Source organism: Typha angustifolia, chromosome 7 (assembly GCF_048772165.1).
Source record: "Typha angustifolia cultivar Huaian chromosome 7, ASM4877216v1, whole genome shotgun sequence".
Lineage (NCBI taxonomy): Eukaryota > Viridiplantae > Streptophyta > Magnoliopsida > Poales > Typhaceae > Typha > Typha angustifolia.
The window spans coordinates 13,591,841-13,614,648 of record NC_133245.1 but is presented as its reverse complement, the minus strand read 5'-3'; the positions used below and the strand labels follow the sequence as shown (position 1 = coordinate 13,614,648).

Genomic DNA, 22,808 nt, shown 5'->3' with positions numbered 1-22,808 from the left:
TGGGACAGTCATAGGATATCTGGTTGGGCATCAAAAGCAAAAATAATGTTGAGGCTATAGGCAATAACACTACCAATCAAAATGGGGAAACTGTGACACTACTTATGTTGTATTTACGTGCACCATGATTAAGCATAAAATGAAAATTGACAAACCAGTGAAGAACATGCTCAATTTTAGAACCAAGCAATAGTATATCTAATCTATGGCAAGTACCATAAATGGATCTGTTCACCTACTATTAATACTGAAATTTCAGAGTTAAATCATTCTCATTGTTATATATACCAGCGAAATTAGATAAGCGATTTAAATATGTGAATATTGGCATAAGATTAAGTTCTTTTTAACTTTACAATCTATAGGGGTTCCTCTTATTAAAGGGCCTATCTTGTCCCCTGAAGAATCCGACTCCTAATTAATCTTCCATAAGAAAAGCTGAATGGTCCAAAACATAAACTTCAGGATATCACTTGGTGGTAATACAGTGAGGCCCATAAGTCACAAAAAGATTTCAAGAAAAAAGCATCATTGTTCACTTATCTGAGCAAAATCTGAGGCAACAAGCTATTATTCTTCAAATGGGTTAGGACTGCTCATACAACTCCTCGTCGAAGAGTAGGGGATCAGATAAACCAAATGATGCTAAAATGAGATTAGTTTAATATAACAAAAAGGCATCTAAATATGATAAAATAAGACTTTACATATGTACGTTTTTTCCGGGAGTACTGAAATACCTGAAGGTAAGCATGAGGAAGGTGTAAAGAAGGATGTGCGTCTTTTTGCGATTCTCCAAGTACATATTTGAAGATGAAGGAAGTTCTATGAAAGATATGCAATTAACGCCATGTGGTGTAAAACTTCTAAGCAACATCACAGTTCACTTGGCAGAGAACCGGCAAGAAGTGTTTCATATCCTTCATGTAGGCAATTTCGGTTTGCCTGCTTTCTTTTATCTCTCACCAGTAATCCCCACATGAACAACTACCATCCTTAAAATGGTGGAAACGGTTTACATCCCTCACAACAATCTCTCTTCCAACAATTTTTGAAATAAATTTCGTCACTGTGTGGCAATCAACACAGACTCGAAGGTTCTTCATCACACGAATGGTTGCCCCTGGAGAAGTACTTATGATGCCAAATACTATTGCAAGCCTCTCACTGTGACCACACAATACATATCTCTTCTGCTCTTCTTCTATGTCTTGAAATACATCTTGCGTGTCCGGTACATATCCTTCACGCTCCATCTGCCCTGATAGAATATCTAAAGCCTCAATTATCTTATTATACCATGGATGGGAGTTGTCATGAGCTACAAATGCATGCAACTTGTTCTTTACTTCTATCCAACTACAAGCTGGTTGCTTCTTCATGCCTTTATCCTTCATGGTCATTCGTATGTTAGCTGCTTCATTCCATCTGCCAGAAGCTGAATAAATATTTGACATAAGAACATGGGATCCCATATTATTTGGATCAAGCTCAGATATTTTCCTGGTTACTTTCTCAGCTAATGTTATATTCTTTTGGACCCTACATGCCCTCAATAGGGTGGACCAAACAGTTGCAGTCGGGTTTATATGCATGTTGCAGATGAATTCATAGGCTTCGTCTAGCTTCCCAGCACGGCCAAAGAGGTCGGCGACAGCCGCATAATGCTCCAGACAGGGAATGATTCCATAATCTTTACACATACTGTTAAAATACTTCTGGCCCTCATCTACCAATCCGGCATGGCTACAAGCTGTTAAAACTGCTAGGAAAGCCACATAATTTGGTTTCTCATTCTCCATCTCCATCTTCCTGAACAAAAAAAGAGCCTCTTTGGCTGGTCCATGTAACGCATACCCCATGATCATGGCTGTCCATGATACCATATCAGGCAAATGCATCCTATCAAAGACACACCGAGCGACACTAATACTTCCACATTTGGCATACATATCAACAAGAGAGCTAGCAATAAAAACATTATCATCGAACCCAACTCGGATTATGTACCCATGTAACTGCTTACCCAGATGCAACATAGTTAAATGAGCACAAGCAGGCATGATACTAGAGAAAGTTACAGGCATGGGCTTCATTTGAACTTGCAACATCTGACGAAACAATCTGAGCCCCTCATCAACCATTCCATTTTGCACAAACGCTGCAATCATAGAATTCCATGAAATGGCATCATGTTCTGGTAGAAGATCAAACACCCGCTGTGAATAATCGACATGTGTGCACTTTGCATACATGTCAATCAAGCTGCTCCCAATAAAAACATCAGAATCAAATGCATTCCGTATAGCAAAGCCATGAATCTCCATCCCCTTGGAGACATCAACAAACTCCGCAAAGATAGGAAGAACGCTCGATAAAGTAAAGGAATCAGGCTTCAAACCAGTCTTACCCATACTCCTGACCATTTCTAGAGCTTCCATATACATCCCATTTTCAGAAAACCCTGCAATCATAGTATTCCACGACACAGCATCTCGTTCGGGCATTTCATCAAACACCTTTCTCACCTTCCGCAAAGAGGAAAGTCGATCTAAACTCGCACCACTCTTCACAAATTCAACCAAATATCTAAAATTTTGCAGGCCAACATCGTTAGTTTCCTCATTCGACGCTTGGGTGATCGAATTGCCAACCAATTTACATGGCTCTCCCTGAAATCCAAACCTTCTCGAACCGGCATCAATAAAAGCTCTTTCCGGCATCTGGATATTCGAACTGAAACCATTACCGCTACAACTTCCAATCTTGCAGTACAAGTTCATGAGAGCATTGGCAGTGTAGAGATCGGAAGACCAACCGGAGCGGATCACGAAGCCATGAAGCGACTCACCGAGCTTTCGGTCTCTTAGAGCGGCACAGGACTTGAGGACGGAAGGGAGGACGGCGCGCTGGAAGGGAGGTGGAGAGGCGGCGCGCATTCGGATAAAGAGGGAGATGGCGTGGAGGAAGAGACCTTGGGAGGTGGAGGAGAGGATGAGGGATTTCCAGGAGAGAGGAGAAGGAGACGAGGAGGAGGAGGAGGGGGGGGGAGGAGACGAAGGGGAGGTATTCCACGGTTGTGATGGTGGATGTGGCGGGAAGCATTGCCCGAATTGAAGGAAGAGTGAGCGGAAGCGTGAGGTTGCGGAGCACGATAGAGCGCCCGGCATTTGACGCCGTTGAAGAGGAAAGAGTAAGATGCTGGTCGATAGGATTTCTACACTGACTAACAAACTTGTATACTAAAAAACTTTTTTAAAATAAAGTTACAAATAAATTAATTTATCAAACATTTTTTCTTTCAATAGAAGTACAACATTAAAAAATTTCTGTAGGTAAGGATGAAGATCAAGAATCAAAAGAAAATCTCAGAATACAACACTTATGCACGCCGTAACAAATGTTACATAGAGGAGGATAGTTTTATTGTAATTGCCTTCGAGACAACTCTCATGCACCAATGGAGGGCTGCTATGAGAAAACTTTCCCAAAAGCTTTTGCCTTTCTTTTAAAACCTTAAGAATATAAGTTGTTTCTAGCTTTTCATATTAATCAGATCAATAATAATTTAATGTTTATCTGAGTTTCCACTATTGTAGGATCATTTTCACATCCTTTATGTTTCGCTATTTTATCGTTTTGATTTTATAGTTTGGACTTTATTCTCCGATAATTAATCCTAATGAAAGAAAATAGGCATCTTTTTGTGTCATTCCTCGTGTCTTGGAGATAGGATACCAGACAGGAATAACTAGATAGTTGCTTGAGATTCCTCCATGTTATCAATGCTTCAATAATCAATAGTGATGAGTAATTTTGTAATCCTATTGTCTCATTATTTAGTATCACAATGATTCTCTTAAATCATTTATCATATCAGTAATACAAGAATAATCACTTCTAGTTTCTCTTCATAGTTTCCTTTTCAACATTGCCAGAGTACTTCTCAGTTCCTCACAACTTCCTATCCACATTGGATTCTTGGAGTTCTAAGTGTGGTCATGCTATGCGTCAGACTAGTCCTTCCAATCTGTTCTCCTTACTTTTGCCTCTTTGCAACCATTCCAAATCATATGCTTCATAAGTCTTATCTCTTCGCATCTCTCCATGGTTTTCCAAAGTTAGCGAAGACTTCACTCCTTTCTACATCAAACTACCTTTCTTTGCTCTCCATAGCTACAACTTGATGGAGAAAACGAAGCATGTAATCTTAATGCTCGTGTTACTTTCTTTTCCTCATCCCTCTCTTCTTCTGATAGATAATATCTTCCCAATTTCCCCCATCACAGTCGGCGGCAGCGAACGAGACAATGCTAACAAAATGCAAACCTTCATTGTTCACGTACAAAAGCCAAAGAGCATCAAATTCTTACGAGAGGTAGACCGCAAGAATTGGCATATGTCCTTCTTGCCCAACACAACTCTAGACACCGGCGAGCCGCGGTTGGTCTACTCCTACCACAGAGTAATCAGTGGATTCGCCGCGAGGCTGACTTCCGACGAAGTCAGACTCATGGCATCCACAAAAGGCTTCCTGCATTCGCACCCGAGTCAGCGAAATCCGCTCCTAACTACTTACACCCCTGAGTTCTTGGGCCTAGACAGCCGCAACGGTATATGGTACGACAGCTCTCTCGGAAAAGGCGTCATCGTCGGCGTGTTAGACACCGGAATTCATCCTGCCCACCCTTCCTTCACCGCCGACGGCATGCCGCCGCCGCCGAACGACTGGAGAGGGGATTGCGACTTCCGCGAGTCGCGGTGCAACAACAAGCTCATCGGCGCGGCGGCTTTTCTACGAGGCAGACCGACGCCAGTCGATGTCGACCATGACGGACACGGCACGCACATCGCTGGCATCGTCGCAGGGACTTTCGTCGATCGAGCGGCGGTCCTCGGCAACGCCAACGGCACAGCTGCAGGGATGGCTCCAAAAGCTCAGGTAGCCGTGTACCAAGTTTGTCACAAAGATGGTTGTGAGGATAGTGACATATTAGCTGGGATAGACCAAGCAATCCACGATAGAGTCGATGTCCTCTCAATCTCGATTGGGTCTAGCAAGATTAAACCTTTCCATGAAGACGCATTGGCCATTGGAACGTTTGCAGCTGTGAGGAATGGAATCCTAACAATCGTTGCAGCAGGCAACGATGGACCTGAACAGGGCAAGGTTATCAATGCTGCACCGTGGACTCTAACAGTTGGGGCGAGCTCGACCGACCGTCGCATAGTAGCAACGGTCAGACTTGGCAATGGAACAGAAATAGATGGGGAATCTGCGAACCAAACGAGTGGCAATCTCAACTCCACTTTGGTATCAATTGCTTTCCCTGGATTTGGAGACCAAGGTGGAAGCAGAGGTTGTAGAAATGACTCATTCAATGGTGTTGATCTCCGAGGGAAGATTGTGTTGTGTGAGACTGGATTCGATGTAACAAATGTTGAGAAGGGCGAGCATGTTCTGCAGGCTGGAGGGAAAGCTATGATAGTTTTGAACCAAAAGGAGCAAGGATTCACAACACTTGCTGAAGAACATGTTCTCCCAGCAGCTCATGTGAGCTTCTCTGACAGACTTGTAATTGAAGCTTACATAAGTTCAGCGACAAACTCTACGCCTACGGCAACCATTGTGTTCAAAGGTACACAATTCGGAGCCCGGCCATCACCTGCCGCGGCGTCGTTCTCTTCGCGAGGCCCGAGCCGTATGAACGGTGGCATTCCAAAGCCGGACGTCGTTGGGCCGGGCGTCAACATTTTATCGGCGTGGCCGCCAAGCGGCGGGGATGACGGGGCTAATCTGTATAGATCTTCAAGTTCAACGTTCAAATTCCTCAGTGGCACATCCATGGCCACAGCTCATCTCTCTGGAATTGTAGCTCTGATCAAGAGCAGTCATCCACGATGGTCACCTGCAGCTATAAAATCTGCGATTATGACGACGGCGGATAATCTAGACCGCGACGGGAACCCGATCGCCGATGAGTTCGACGGCGGCAATGCCGGCCCGTTTGCATTGGGTTCAGGGCATGTCAACGCATCGAGAGCAACTAATCCAGGACTCATCTATGACATACATTTGCACCGTTACGTGCATTACCTATGTGGCTTAGGTTACACAGATGAGCAAGTTCTGGCCATCACCCAGCACCAGATCAAGTGCTTTAATTTTCGCGACACCAACGCCGAGCAACTCAACTACCCGGCCATAGCGGTGTCCCTTGGATTCCCTTCGAGGAAGATAATTGAAAGAAGGGTGAAGAATGTGGGAGAGGAGAATGCAGTCTACTTTGCAGAGATTGAGGAGCCAGAGGGGGTGAAGGTGGAGTTGTCTCATTACAAGCTTGAATTCAATAGGCATTATGAGAAGAAGAGGTTCCATGTTGTACTGACCACCAATGGCACAAGTTTTAGTATTGGTAAGGTATCATCTGGGCAACTCTCTTGGGTTTCCAGCAAGCATATTGTGAGGAGTCCTATCTCTGTAATATTTACATAGGATTCCATTCTTGGGCACATTCTTCCCATGAACTTCTTATGTTAGGTGTCAGTTAAATTTGCAACCTTTCTACTGTAATTTAGAAATCTGAGTTGGTTATCCCTGATTAAGTTTTCTGTGCAATGAGCCAATGATGTCTATTTTGAAATAAAAAATCAGTAGTATTTATATCTTACAATCTCTGTTTGTTACAGAGAAGATATGAAATTAAAGATGGCGTAGAGGTTGTTAAACGATAAAACACCCATGGTAATACAATAAAACAATATGCTGAAAGAATAGTTGTTCTACTAATTTTTTAATCAAGCAAAGGTCGAATAGATAGTTTATACATTATCCACAAGCTGAATTTGCCAATTTCACTACTAATTTTGAAGACAGAAAAAAAAAAAATAGATTAACCCTACGAAAATTATATTGCAATCGGAGACCAAAAGCTGCAATAATTCTTGTAATATTACCTATTATTATGTATACCCGTATTTTAACTTACCTAGTTTGCCAATCAATTAGCAGGATTAATTTCACGGCAGATGGTGAATAAGAGACCAGTCAGGATTTTGAACAAAATTTGATAAAATCGAAGTTAAAGATCCATCATTGCACTCAAAAGAGTAAATGAATAAAAAATATTGCATGATCAAAAGAAAAGGCAACAACAGCTAAACATGAAAACATATTACTTTGTAGAGTTATGCAATGAAAGGCAGACTAAAGTTATGTGGATCAAGTCATCGGCAAACTTCCTATCAAAAAGTAGAGAAGTCACAAGCGAACCATTTGCGCTCGCGTGTATTTCTTGTAATCCACACAGAAAGGATGAGAATTAGTCTAATAATCCACTAACCAATGTGATGGATTTCTATTTCCGGTGGGATTTGAATTTGGAATTAAAGAAGGAAAAAAAAGTGTCACGAATTGGATCTAGAACGATCCGTTCACACAGAATGATCCTTCTCTCTTATTTGCAATGCTAGTTTAGGATGTCTAATTTTGACTTCATCAGAACAGCTAAGAAAAATGCCTCATCAGAAGTAGTGGGCCTTAAAGCCTTGATTTAGTCTGGATGTCAGGCCTGAGCCTATTAATATAGGTACTATTTAGGGCTCAATTAGATTAGTTAGCAACTTAGTTGCAGATCCATTTGACATCTTCATAGTAAGCTTAAATGTTGTGGACTAAGTCAACTTAGTCAATATGATTTGAAAGTTCTTGTACTGAGTTGAACTAAACCGAGCACAAATCTAATCTGCAAAATTCTATCAAGACTCAAATAATTGAGTCTGCTAAGTCGATTGGCACCACCTAACCGTCACACCCTTTAAGTGGAATAATATTAGCTAGGCCTTTTGGTGGTCGGGCATGTCATAGTATGTAAAAACCTACTTCGCTAGATAGGTCTAGTTTAGCAAGTCTTCTCCAAAGAATTTTGGAAAATCTAGTTTGATGGTCTGAGCTTAGATCCTAAAATGTGGTCTGTCATCACAAGTTAAATGACCTTGTGGTTGAAGCTGGCCAGGTAGCATGAGCCTAAGGGTTTGGCTCATGTCATGCTCGAGTTGCATGTAGGTTTAGCTCAGTTTAATGGCATAGGCCTACCAGGTCATTCAACCAATCATTTTTAAGCTCGTACTCGGGGTCACGTACATAGCTCCCAAGCTGGTCCGCATGAGATAGTCGAATCAGTTTACAAAATTTTAGCTTGCCTCAAAAGTTGTGCACTTCATCATCTCCATGCAAGTGTCCTCGCCCTAACCCTAGGGCTAAAATTTAATTTTAGCCGAGGGATGCTACGATAGGCTGCTATAGCCTCGGTGGCTACCAGGCAAGGTAGGTGGTCGGCGGTAGTCTCCATCCAATGACGAGTTCGCAAGGTAGCGGAAGTTCGAACTTGAGTTTGGGCCCGAGCTGATGCAGCGGCTGTCATAGCGCGTTGCCAACAGGTCCACAAGCCCCAGATGGCTACGGAAGGGACCCCCGGTCACACTACTAGTGAGCCACGACGACGGGAAGCATCGGTGAGGCCATTCTAATGAAAGGATAGCTCCCCATGGTGGTAGCTGTCGGGTTTAGCCACCCGGCTGTGATGGCCACCTCTAGCTAGTAGTTAGCCCAAGGATGCTAGCTACAGTCGCTGGTGGCCGTGGAAGCATCAGACCCGTGGGTTTGCTACAACATAAACCATCATTGCTGACTATTTTCTAATCTTTGCCGGCGTGAACAATGATCGTGTCTTGAGTGTGGTTGGTCTAGGGAAGCGAGTTGACGTGGCGGTTGGGGTCGCTAGGGGTTGGATCACAGTTAGTGGGGGACCCTAGCTCCCATAGTGCATGGGGAAGACAACCCCACGGCCACTACCGGCGATTGCTCCGACACTACAACTACTGCAGGGATGGTCTATAGAGTTGGGGGAGCCTTTATCAAGGTCGGAGGAGGGGTTGAGGCCACGATTTGTGTCAGCTTGTCTCCTCCCTCATTGCTTGGTTTTTGTTGTAGCTGGCAACATTGGTGGCGTAGGTCGGTGGAGTGTGGCTAGTAGGGCCTCTATCAAGGCCTGAATTGAGTTTTTGAGGGCGATTTGGATCTCCTTCGAGTTCTCATTTAATTCGACTAACAATTCTTTAAATATTGCCATCACCCACGCTTGTGGCTCATTGCTGACGGTTGCTGGTGGTGACACCAAGGAAAGGAACAGAGATGAGTTATTGGTCCTCTATGGTTACTCCCTCATTCGTCTTAGTTTGCGTGTTAATTATTATCCGAGAAATATCGGCTTTGATACTAATGTTAATGTTATGAACCACATATGGAACTATTCGTTTATAGGATGATCTTGATATTTTGATAGATAGTAACTCCGGAAGTCTCGAATCTAATGGCTTTAAAATCAATCGAAAATCTGGATGGAAAGTTATGGCTAAATTAGTGGAGCAATATCAGAAAGGGCTAAACAATTTATTTAAAAAAACTCGATGTTGCGGAGGTCGTCGGAGTGTGGTGAACGGCCGTGGGATAGTGGTGGTCCGCCATTTGCGTGAGTGGCTCATGGAAGTAGATGATGGCTAGGTTTGAAAATGGAGATATGGTTTATAACTTAGATCTACTCCTAGAAAAAATAGACGGCTACATATTTGTAGAGACTAACCCTAGGCTGACCTTTATTTGGATTTGCCTTATTAGTTTCTTAATTCAACTAGGTCTCTCACCTTAAAAGGCTTTTTAAACTCAATTAGGACCTCTTACTTAACTAAATAAGAAATATATTAAATAAATACATAAATAAAAGATAATTAAAAATTTAATCCTATTAAATTTAGCTCGAGACGATTTGGTCTAGCCATGATCGTATCAAAGAGAGAGTACTTTACATAGTCTATTTCCGAAGAATGAGTAAAGAGAGTTTTTAAGGAAATAATTATTTCCTACTCAAAATCAAATGAGAGACACTAATTTTTCTACAAAGTTAATATAGAAATAATTTACATAATAGAGTAATAACAATCCAAACAAATAACTACACACTCTGAGAGTTTTATGTAAAAAATCTAAATTTGGGAAGACTACGAAGCATTATCCTATCTAACTTTTTCCACTGTGTAAGGAAATATAAATTTTCCTTAGACTATACTAGAGACAAACAAGTATGCTTTTCAAGAGAAAATAATTAATTTAAGCTAAATTGCACTATTTATTGGAACATTTCAAGAAAGTGATAACTAATAAATTCTCGTCAAATAGTGGTGAAAAGCAAGATGTGTAGAGACCTCTAGAAAGGGTAAAGGCGTACTTGGTGCATAAATATCCACATCAAATTTCTCTTACAAGGTACCAATATCTTCTTCAATCTTCAATGGAATCTTTCTCTCCTTTTCTTTCGTCACGTAGGAAACTATTTATTCTCTATCTCCCTTCTCACATTTAGTTTGTCATAAACTGAGAATTTAAAATATGAGCATATTTACAAATTTGTTTTCAATCACATTAGGCTTAGAACTAACCCTTGAGGATAATAAACATAACAGAGTATTCTGAATCAAATTCAAATTTATTGGGAAAGATGTGAATTGGTCAATGCAAGCTATTCTTGAGAATAATATACTGATCTCATCATCAGCTTATTTCGAATATTCTCTTAACCTTTAACCTACATCTTGTCTTCCCTAACTATAGTAAGTCTTGTGTTCCGTTTTGTAGGGAGGAGAATTTATTGAACATTGCTCTTTCTTACATAGAGAATTTAATTATTTTTTTCTCTGCTTCTTTCCTACGTCATCCCTTATGTAACTAATCTAATTCCCGTTGGCCGTCCACACTACATTCAGAGCGTTGACCTTGTAAAATATCTAGCTCAAATATAAAACATATAGCTCTATCAGCATATCTGAAATATAACAGCTAATTAAGACAGCTAGATAACAGCTAATTAATCCATCTGTTAAGGCCTGAGAATTTGATGCTGTGGAAAATTAGATAGTGCGTATAGTTTACTCGTATTCGTATTTTTTGCTTAGCAATAGAAGTCCTTGATCACGACGTTTCTCTAAATTAATTAAAAGAAAATTTGACACTTCTCTAAAACATTGTTTTTAACGCACATTTAGGCATTCTATCATCCATGGTGGCTAAAAAATGATTACAAAGGAAATGAGGAAGATGTCAAAATCGAGGGGCCTACTCTAAATAATTGCAGGAATTGATCTTTCACGGTTACGAAACTTAATAAACCAACTGTTCTTCTGATTTAAAAAAAAAAGACTATATTTAAATGTAGACTTTCTAAGCCATTACATATTTTATATAGATATTTCTATTTATTTTTCGTAACACATCTCTTGGACCATGTTAAATCTTCAAATTATTTGTCTCGTTGGTTAGATGTTTTTCGTAACACATAATTAATTTTAAACTTTTTAGAGATAATTTTTCTTTATTTAATAGGAAAACGAAAAAAAAAGGTATAAGATAATTATTTATACTTTTTTTATGGGGTTAGCAACTTAGTTTCAGAAGAAAAAAAAAAAAAGTAGATCCGTATGAAAATGAGCTTTCGTTTAAGAATTTTGGTGCAATTAACCCTAAAATTAAAGCAAAGATGGACGTTGGCTCAGATAAACAAGTTAATGATCGGATCCAGGTGGTTTCTGCTTAAATAATTATTTAGCACAAAACCTTCTTAAGCCAGCCTTGTAGAAATCCATAACCAGAAGCAAAGCAGCGAAAGTTTTCTAGATCATCCAATAGCGACAGTGGAACAACTCATTCCAAGCAAAGCTAATCCGCATGAGGGTTAGATAAGTAGCTTCCCAGTTCCTTCCCTCCAGTTTCCGAAGTTTGACTAAGGGCAACCAAGTTAAGGGTTACAAGTATTGCTCTTCGTGCTCTCAAATCCATCAATCTCCTCCAGCTCTACCTCATCAATTTGTCTTCCAAGCAATGGCGGAGCTCTGCGTTGCCTTCGAAGCAACAATGACGACGTGTTCATGCATCAGCGCGACCGGACTGCCGGCCGCCGTTAGCGAAGCGGCTTCCCCTTTTCTATGCCTCGAAACAAATTGGAGCTACCTCAAGAAGGCCATCGAGGATTTGAAAGCCATAGAGGCCAGGGTGAAGGACAAGGTCGCAGTGGAGACAATCCAGCTCAATTCGTGCGACCCTCAAGTCGAATTATGGCAGACCAGGGTAGCAGACCTCATAGATGAAGAAGAGACGATTGAAAAAGAGTACAACAAGTTGTACAGATTTCCTTGCCTCTGCAGTTGCACTCCCAATCTCCGCCGCCGGCATCGCCTCGGCAAGCGGATTGCCTGTACGGCGAAGGCCGTTAATAAGCTAATCGAGGAGGAGAAGCAATTCCAAGAATACGGGCAAAGGCGGCCGCCCGACATCGTCGAGGAGAGACCAAAGACGCGAACCTTCGTATTAGAGCCGGTGCTGAAGCGACTCGTCGAGTATTTCGACGACGAGGAGAGGAGCATCATCGGGATCTGGGGACAAGGCGGCATTGGGAAGACGACGCTGCTCAACGAGTTAAACAATGAGCTCGAGAACCGGCGCGGCGAGTTCAACGTCGTGATCGCGATCGACGTGTTGAATTCCGAGAAGCTGAACGTGGCGGACATCCAGCGGACAATAACGGAGCGGCTGGGCCTGCCGTGGAACGAGGAGGAGAGGGAGGAGACACGAGCCAGTTTCTTGCTCAAGGTCCTGAAGAGGAAGAAGTTTGTGATCCTGCTCGATCAGGTCTGGGAGGGATTCCGATTGGAGGAAGTCGGAATCCCTGCCCCCGATGAGAAGAATAAGTGCAAGCTAATCCTCGCGTCGCGGTTCCAGAAGGTGTGCACGGACATGGGTGCCCGAAGCCTGATCGAAGTTGCGCTGTTGGATGAGAAGGCTGCGTGGAATCTGTTCCGGAGCAATTTGACCTCCGAAGCTGCCGCCGCAATCGACGACTCGCCGGAAGATGCTATCTCTGGATACGCGACGGCCATCGCCAAGAACTGCGGCGGGCTGCCGCTTGCACTCAACGTCATCGGTAGCGCCGTGGCAGGGTTGAAGAATCGCATGGAATGGAGCTACGCTGTGAAAGCAACCAAGGATGGTCTAGTAAAATTCGTCGGCGACGATAAGATGTTCGGGGGACTCGCGTACAGCTACGAAAGACTCGACCCGAAGCTGCAGCAGTGCTTCCTTTATTGCACTCTTTTCCCAGCTGACGGCTGGATCAAGAAGGACCAGCTTGTGGAGTACTGGATGGCCGAAGGCCTCATCGATGATGCTAATGAGGGGTACTTTAACATGCGTAGGCTCGTCTCTGCGAGCTTGTTGCAGTCTAATTACTCCGACTCGAAAGTCAAGATGCATCAGATAATAAGGGAATTTGGCCTGCCACTGGCGCGGAAGCAGGCAAACTATTTCGTGATGGCCGGCATGGGCTTGGAGAAAGCACCCCTGGATTCGTGGAAAGAAGCTACTAGGATATCCCTTATGTCCAATAACATCAAGGACATCTCCATCTCAACCAAATGCAAAAATCTCCTTACCTTGCTAGTCCAGAATAACCCGAAATTAGCCAGACTTAGTCCCCAGTTCTTCGTTTCCATGCCTTCACTCAGGGTACTTGATCTTTCCTACACTGCCATTACAGAGCTCCCGGTATGCAACGCCCTGATCAAATTGCGGCTTCTCAATCTGAGACACACCCTCATAGCTAAACTGCCGGAGAACTTCTCGATTTTGAAGCAATTGAGGCACCTGGATTTGAGCATAACTTCCGCTCTCGAGAATACCTCTGATAATTGCTCGAAGCTGCTCAAACTAAGAGTGTTGAATCTTTTCCGGAGTAAATATGGCATCCGTGATGTGAATGACCTGAATATAGACACATTGAAAAAGCTTGATTTCCTCGGTATCACCATACACGCACAAGATGTTCTCAGTAAGTTGAATAAGAAGCACCCATTGGCGAGATCGACACATCGGTTGAGTTTGAAGTATTGCAACGGGATGGAAAAGATTCAGATTTCAGAGTTGAAGGAAATGGTACATCTCGAAGAGCTCTACATCGAATCCTGCGGCGACCTGAAGGAGTTAACCGCCGACGCAGATGAGCGACGAGCTTCTTGTTTGCAGGTGCTCACACTGGCTGTTCTTTCTAACCTGCATACCGTCTCCGTAGGTAAAGTGCCTCATTACTTCCGAAAGGTTACCAATTTAACCATCTATACGTGCCACAAACTAGATAACCTCACCTGGGTTTTACAACTTGAATCTCTTGAAAAACTTGTTGTATCACATTGTGATGGCATGACACGAATAGTGGAAGAGACGCAGAATGAGAAGAGCAGATTGGAATCAAAAGGCCTAAAACACGAAGAAGAGATAGAAGAAGAAGTAGAACAGGGGACAAATAGAGTGATGCGTTGTACAGGATTCCGAGGATTGAGATCCATAATTCTGAATGATCTAAAGTTACTGGAAAGCATATGTGGTGCCAGAGAATTATCTTGCCTTGAAAACATCAGGGTAGAAGCATGTCCAAAATTGAAAAGGCTTCCAGTGATCGGGAACAATAAGATGTTGAAACTCAAACGGATATGTGGTTCTAATGAATGGTGGGAGCAACTAATTTGGGAAGACGAGGGTATGAAAGTGAATTTGAATGAAAGCTTCATCGCCATTTGAGGTGGGAAGTCACCACTATTCCTGCGCCATACTACTATACACCTGTAATCTTTGTACAGATAATGCAATTTGGTTGTTTCTCCGACTTGATGTAATAAGAGACTGCACCCTTCTCCGGGAGGGAAATTACTCATGAATTGCTGCATTCTGTTTGGTTTGGAGATTTCTCTTGAATTTTGTACTTATTTGAATAAATTTTATCTTTGTAAGTTTCTCTAAGCGATCAATTAAAGACATTCATGTGTCCCATGTATAAAATAGAGATATTGTTAAAGATGTATTTAGCTACATATAATGTAGAGAAATTATCTAAAGCTGACAATTATCATTGGTTCTTGTATTTTTATTTATTTATGAGAAAGGGTAGTGAGCGAATAACATCGTTGATATCACCTCAATAATAATAAAAAATTGATATATACAAGAAATAAGAGAGATAAAATGATATCTTTCACTAAATTGATATCATCTTGAATATGTTTCTATATAAAATATCTTTCACTAAATACATGTTTTCCTCACATAAATCTCACCCACATAATTCTCACATAATATGTTAGTCTACATTTTTATATAATATTTATAAAAAAAAACTAAAATTACGAACTAGGTAAATAATATGCTGGGAGTAAATATTACAAATCACAAGTCATTTGCACATCCATAGAAACAAGACTAACAATAAGAAATGCCCACAAGGGCTACAATACATCAACTCAAGATAAAACTAAAATAGTAATCCAAAAAATCTAATAAGGACTCTCCAAAACTATTATGACCTCCCACTCTAAACTTAAATAATAAATTACTAATGACAGTGAGTACAAGACTTAACAAATATAACTCACGATAATTCATAAAACTATAATGCATGACAAATATAATGATGCCCGTTTACAAATACTATAATAAAGTTCATTTGATACTATTGGCAATATCCAATAACTCATGTATTATTATATATTACAACATATAAACCATATTAACAAATTCACACAAACTTATAAGATCACAATAAAATCATCATCAACTCAATTGAGAAGGGATAGTCATCCAGTAATACGATTACTCATAGATGTCTAACAACATGCCGTTAGAGTCATAACCCAAATCTCATGATCATGCTTTTTTAATATCATCAAGCGTCTAGTTTACCTACAAGGCAGTACTTACGTCTACTCGTACTAGAATACAGAATGCTTGAATGACATATAAACAGCTCAAATATTAATCAGATAAGCCCAAGACAAATTTTATGCTCAAACTGAATTTGAAGCCAACTCTGAGCTACTAGATTATTATCTAATGGGTCATATATCCTCGTAATAGGCTCGACATATTTAAGGCATGGACTGTACTCGTCTTGAACTAAGCCTAGGGCTCAAATTTAGCTTGGCTAGTTTAAGATTGAATAAGCCTATTTATGACTCAAGCTCAAAATAGGCTTGGCTTGGATTTGACTTTGAAAAACCCTTAAACACACGTATGTATCTAACCTCTAGGCAATGATATTTCTCGTTCGCTTAAGTAAAAGTCGAAAGAAATATTAAAAACGAAAGTAGAGATGAACGCCAAGATTTTAACGTGGAAAACCCAAACGGTAAAAAACCACAGATCCAAACTCGAATCAAAACCAATCACTATGATAGTAGCAGTTACAAGACTGACTCACAAAACAACCCGTCGATCCAAACGACTTTGTTCCTCTCAGTCTTGATCGCTAGAACCCACGATTCACTGCTTCTTGTGATTGAAGTCCAATCTCAGTAGCCCTCGAGATTGATCTTTCGTCTAGATAGCCCTTAAGACGAAAGATTAAATTCTTGTAGATGAGTGGAACCTTGTTAGTTGAAGAACCGGTGTAGCCTCAAGAAGTCTCCTTCAATAATATTTCTTCAACTACGCTAGAGATAGGGTTTCATAATCCTTATATATGATATTCAAGATAGAGCCAAATCCGAATCTTATCCGGACTCATGATCTTCAAAATAGAGCCAAATCCGAGTCTTATCTGTACTCATGATCTTTAAGATAGAACCAAATCCGAGTCTTATCCGTACTCATGATCTTCAAGATAGAACCAAATCCGAGTCTTATCCGTACTCACGAAAGTCCAAGTTTTATCAAACTTCGTTGGTATGACTTGATCTCATCAACTTTGCTTCAATAATTTTGCAATTCTTCAAACCAGAGATTTTCTAGACTTGTGTAAAGCTCATATACATGTAAAAAATACACTTAGAATATTTTATACATAATTGCCAATAATTAAAAAACCTAACAGACTTAAATATAGAGGAACAAAACATAAACTAGATTTTATATATGAAATTCATTTCAAGCTAAGCTTGACCAAAAGTTGGTTTGCTCAAACTTTGCTTATTTACACTCTACTCACAACCCAATCATAACAAAGAGTGTGAATTGGGCTCACCCTTTTTGTTCCTCGTCATAAAGGGAGAAAAAGAAGGGATGAGATTTGTAACAACCCAATCCCAAAAAAAAAAAAAAAATTTTGCATGGGCACGACGTGGCCGGCCACAGTGTGACCGGCCTCGTGCCCATGCAGTGGGTCTGCGTGGGGGAGGTGCCATGCACCCCCCTCGCGGCGTCGCAGCCAACCGGCAGCAGCCATCTGGCAGCGGCGGGCCCCAGCGCCGCCGCAGCCACCGCCAACCTCCCACCGCCTTCCCTCTCTCTCTTTAAATCTCTCTCTCTCTCTGTCTCTCTCTCTCTCTCGATGCTCTCTCTCTCTCTCGCCGAGGCCGGTCGTCGCCGTCACCACCTCCTCGAGCGCCGGTGAGTTCTCCTCTCTCTCTCTCTCTCTCTCTCTCTCTCTCTCTCTCTCTCTCTTTCTTGCCCGAGGGTGGGCTCGTCAGAGCCGAGCCACCGGCTAGAGGCCGACCGCTGGCTGGCCAGCAGCGGCCGGTGCCCTCCCCACCGGCCCGGGTCCGCAACCTCCTCCCTCACCTCCTCTCTTTCTTCTCTTCCTCTTCTTCTTCTTCTTCTTCTTCTTCTTCTTCTTCTTCTTCTTTCTTCTTTCTTCTTTCTTTCTTTCTTTCTTTCTTTCTTTCTCTTTCTCCTCCTTCCTCAGCTCCTCCTTTCTCTTTCTGCACAGTGTTGGGCTCGGCCCAGCACTGTAGCAGACAGTGCTGGGCCGAGCCCAGCATTGATGGCAGATGTGATTAATTTATTAATTAATTAGTTTATTTATGTTATTTATTTAGGTATTTTTCTTCTTAATTAATGCAAATAGATTATTTAGACATTAACTATTTTAATAATATTATATATCCTTCAATATAATTTTATTAATGATAATTTTTATAATTAATGATTAATCAGGTATAAATATAGATAATACTTATATTTATTTATTTATCTACATATCTATTAGATTAATAGGTAGATTTGTAAATTATAATTATTAGATTTATATTCTAATATTCTTATGATCTACATTTTAAGTAATTCTATTAATTTATTATACATTATTATTTTGTAACAAATAAGATAATGACTTCATAGTCCCTAACTAATCAAGATATAATTTAATTATAATTAGTTTTTTTATTTATATTTATATTTTATTTATAATAAAAATCTAGCTAATTATAAAATTAAGTAGAAATTCTAAAATCTAATAAATCATCATATTTTACTCGAACGGATTATAATGGGATAAACAACTAATTTTATGTTACTTAAACATTTTCAGATCCCGAACCCCTTATTTGAGACCCCGTGGACCTTGCAATGAGTGTCACTCGGTTACCTGGCGGACGTGAGAGATGCGTGGTTTATATCTTCTGATCAGACTGTGAGTAGTCTTATCCCCTAGATCCCTTTCTCAAATTAGGATATATTACATATTATGTACATGCATAATTTGGCTTCCAGCATGATTATATGACTTTATATAGAGATGATTTCAGTCAAGCATATTTTATCATGCATTTGATTAGACTGATCTAGGATATGAGTACATTGGTGATATATATAGAGATGATTGGAGATGATTATGCTGTTATGGTTTTATGTCGGGATGATCTCTATCATGAGTATGCATGTGATAGACTAGCAAAAATATATGGTTGGAGTCTGCATTACATCATTTTTCTCTCGGCTTCTTTACCACCTAAATTCCTGAGTTGTATGATCTGTTGTCGTACTGGATATATGCATATGATTTATCATGTATAGGAAATCATAAAAGTACATGTGTATGTGATGTGATGTGATGGCTGGAACGGTATCTGGTCCTGACTGGTACTGGACATACTCTTAGCGTATGGCAGAGTATGGTGATGGCTGATAGTTGTACTCTTAGCGTATGACAGGGTACAACTATCATTGATATACTCTTAGCATATGGCAGGGTATGATTACTTTCTTCTGAGATACCCTTAGCATATGGCAGGGTATGATTTATCTACAGAGATACTCTTAGCGTATGACAGGGTATGCTCTGAGCTTGTGACATGATGTGTATCGAGTTTGGGGTCGGGTACCGTAGTCCAGCATGGTGGATGATATTCAGAGTTGAGACGGATGATTGTGATAGTGAGAGATATGTGAATTATATCTAGCTCTGACATATATGATTATCTAGTAGTTGGCTGCATCATGCATCATTATTGATGTGACTAGTATCATTGGATCATAATTGTTATACATGATATGGTGTTATATTCGGTGATGTTATATGGTAATTTCATCATATTATATAATTTCGGTTAAGGATATAATATGGTTATTCATGAGAACTGATTTCATTCATATATATGTCATTGAGGATACATATATATATGTTCATACATGGCATCATACTGCTTTCTGATTCATATTATCCAGTACATGATTTACTCTCTGTTTGGCTTCACTGATTCGGGGTAAGGTCTATTCACTGAGCCTTTTGCTCATGACTCTCTTTATTTCTTTTCTAACCCCTCAGGTTTATGGTACGTGATAGCGACCTGAGATATCTTGAGAAGATATTTTAGAGTTATGATGAGGTGAGCTATTGATGCGAGATGGTATATGAGATAGTTTGACCAGGCATTGAGTTGTATCGTTGTTTGTTATATTTGTACATTATTGTATCAGACGATGATTTGTATAATACAGGTCAAATTATAGTGTACTCTTGTATCAGTTGTTTAGTTGTATCTTGATGGTTTGTTGTGGCCTGTGTGGGTCCTGCCAGATTTTGTAGTGGTCTAGTGTATATTATTATGGACTTTGATATTCATATGTTAACAGGTTTATTTGGTTAAGAGTATGATTTATTTGGTGATGGATTATGTGATCATGGATATGTTAGTAGGTGTTATTTGATGATGTCATGATTATATGTGCACAGGAGTGTATCTGTGCGTGACGGGCCCCGCCCGACTTGTCGTGTGCACCGCGCGTGCCGTGTGGGCGCGTGGGCGTACACGTGCCGTGCCGGGCGGGGGCGTTACAAGATTGCTCGTGATGACAACCACCATCGGTGGACTATCCCTTCCTATTTAGTCATGGGGAAAGGACCAATAAAGAGAGAGGGGGCATATATGGGAAAACCAAATGGGGGTTTGTCAATAGATAGGCCGATGATGACTAGAAAGTATCTCTTTAGTTGACAACCATTAAAAAATTCGACTTAGCAACCTAACCACAAAAAACTCCAATAAAAATTACCAACACCTTCTTCTCGAAAAGGGAAATTACTGATAATTTGTCAGCTGGAGCGATTAGCGATGAATGGATAACTTATCTTCGCTAGCTGAATAAATTAACTATAATCTTGTCGAACCATGCTCGCTATTTCTTATCATGTATACTTCACGTTACGATATATATTGTCTTATATAGTGCATTTTTTTGTATGTTGTTTTGAGCGGGTGTGTTATTATTATTGATGAATAATTAGTGATGATATCACTTATTAAGCGTTAGGATCATTTCGTGTTGACATTGGATTCAGATGAGTTACACCCTAGCATAATGTGTGACACCAGCTAGCTAGTAGGGCGATAAGTCTTTTATTGTCATGTTCTATGTCCCCGTATTCTAGGCTGCTTTGAGCATGTACTTTTGTTAAAGATGGTTACCATATTCTATTATAGATGGATTTGTTGTGGCCTATAGGCCCTTCTCTATTTTTTGCTTAATTTATTTGAATTTTTTATTTTGATGGCATGTTGTTGAAGTCATAAATCCCCGTATGACCCTCACGTGAGATATAAGCCCATGAGAGTCACATGGCGGTATTGGGTTGTTACAGAAAACCTCCAAACGAAAGGGCTCAACCCAATGACATAGTGGCCCGAGAAGTGGCTATTAGCAAAGTATCCCTGCAACTTAAATCACTAAACTCATTTCCCCTTTAAAGCTTACCTCCTAATACAAGCTCTCTATGTAAGGGAGGAGCCTCACATTGTACCCCACACCTTACCTTGCTGGGCACCGGTGCTGAGGTGTAAACAAATCTAATGCGAAAAAGAGAAGATGAAAAGAAGAGAGGGACAGGGAATGACTAGGCGAACTACGGGATGGAAGCAAACTAAAACTACTAAGAGAAGGGAGAGGAGAAAGGCATTGACAATAATTCTTATTATAGGAGAAGGAAAGCAAAAATCCTAAGAGAGCTAGTGCTAACGCTAAATTAGATTAGTTTCTTGTGGAAATGAAACTTTTTTTCCCTTTTTTGCTACCCTACGTAGGGGCTGCAAATTGTCAGTAGACAAATAATTCTAGACAAACCAAAATGTTTAAACGTGTTTGAGTTCAATATAATCTAGTTTGAGTCAGTTGACCGCTTAATCCAATTATTAAATATGGTGTGTTTCTGTTTATTACATCAATTCATTGAACTTATTTATGACTTAACCTGCTAACTTATTTATGAGTGGATAATCTAATTATGACTAGAATAATCTATTTATAATACAAATAAATCCAATTTATAACTAAAATAACATATATAAATTAGATAACATGTGCTACTTGATAATTTTCTTTTGACCTATATAACTCATTTAATATACAAGTAATGTTTGAATTTATAAATTACACAATTCATGTTTGTATTTATAAATTTTAACTCATTTGGTAAACAAGGTTGTGTACATATTGACATTATTCTAACTTATTCGAATCCGGCTAAATATTCTCTCCGATAATTCTCATCAAAATCTGCTTATGACTTATCAATGTTGGGATGGTTAAAGGCTGATTTTGCGTCCGCTTAATGGAAGGTCTCGGCTACATCGAAGGTTAAATCCATTCTTCGGCTTGCTACTGTAAATAAGCTTCACATAAGGAACTCTTTGATTTGAAGACTAATTTGTTCCTGTGGCTAAATTGTTGTTGCGTCAGCCCCGTCACCTAATTAAACAATTTATTCAATTTGTTCAGAGACCTTATAGCTCTATCAATATATGTGAAACCTAATTATATCACAAGGATAAAATAACTAGATATGAGCTAGTTAATCCATCTGTTAGGACCTGAGACATTGATATTCTGCAAAAAAAATAAATAGAAATTGTTTAGTTATTAAATTGGATGCTTCTCTAAATTAATTAAGGAACGGTGACACTTCTTTAAAGTTTACGTTGTGACGCATAATAAACGTTTCATAGTTAGACTACAAAATGATTAGAAAGTCAATATGGAAGATTATCTATTTAGATCGTCAAATAGAAGGGCCTAAAATAACTACACGACCTGATCTTTAACAGTTCGAAAACCGAATGAAGGTATTATTCTTCTGGTTCAAACTTTGACTCAAGCATCTCGGAAATCATTGGAGTCACGGACGCAAAATTAAGTCGCCGTTTTGATGTTCGATCTTCCGTAAAGAGACAAACGAAGAAAATAAAATAACAACCTTCAATCCGACGGCTTACGTCTGTTCACACAATTGAAAGGGTTTGTTCCGGATGGGTTTTATTCGTAGCCACAGATTTAATTAAGAAACTTCAACATTCTCTTAAAAAAAAAAAAAGGAAAAAGAAGAAGAGAAGAAACTCCAACGCAGCACACAGAGCTAAATATCGGAAGCTGGCATTGTACGAAGTCCACAAGCACAAGCTTTGGAAGTTGACCAAGATCATCCGGTAGCAGCTTATTCCAAGCAAGCTGA

General features: G+C 40.2%; 3 protein-coding genes across 3 annotated transcripts; 2 read left to right on the top strand and 1 right to left on the bottom strand.

Moving 5' to 3' along the window:
* Positions 1–521: 521 nt before the first annotated feature.
* Positions 522–3,292, bottom strand: LOC140762855 (putative pentatricopeptide repeat-containing protein At3g23330). Its single transcript, XM_073100825.1, has one exon. It carries the CDS (start codon positions 3,168–3,170, stop codon positions 963–965), a length of 2,208 nt encoding a protein of 735 aa, XP_072956926.1. The 5' UTR covers positions 3,171–3,292; the 3' UTR covers positions 522–962.
* An 801-nt stretch (positions 3,293–4,093) lies between these two features.
* On the top strand, positions 4,094–6,619 carry LOC140763375 (subtilisin-like protease 4). Its single transcript, XM_073101545.1, has 2 exons — positions 4,094–4,204; positions 4,290–6,619. Exon 2 carries the CDS (start codon positions 4,322–4,324, stop codon positions 6,494–6,496), a length of 2,175 nt encoding a protein of 724 aa, XP_072957646.1. The 5' UTR covers positions 4,094–4,204; positions 4,290–4,321; the 3' UTR covers positions 6,497–6,619.
* Positions 6,620–11,773: 5,154 nt separating this feature from the next.
* LOC140763472 (disease resistance protein RPS2-like) lies at positions 11,774–14,935 on the top strand. The gene has a single exon (XM_073101676.1). It carries the CDS (start codon positions 11,930–11,932, stop codon positions 14,675–14,677), a length of 2,748 nt encoding a protein of 915 aa, XP_072957777.1. The 5' UTR covers positions 11,774–11,929; the 3' UTR covers positions 14,678–14,935.
* The last annotated feature ends 7,873 nt before the right edge of the window (positions 14,936–22,808 follow it).

Excerpts from the sequence above, each read along its gene's own strand:
- LOC140762855 (XM_073100825.1), bottom strand. The coding sequence starts at position 3,170 with ATGCCGGGCGCTCTATCGTGCTCCGCAACCTCACGCTTCCGCTCACTC.
- LOC140763375 (XM_073101545.1), top strand. The coding sequence starts at position 4,322 with ATGCAAACCTTCATTGTTCACGTACAAAAGCCAAAGAGCATCAAATTC.
- LOC140763472 (XM_073101676.1), top strand. The coding sequence starts at position 11,930 with ATGGCGGAGCTCTGCGTTGCCTTCGAAGCAACAATGACGACGTGTTCA.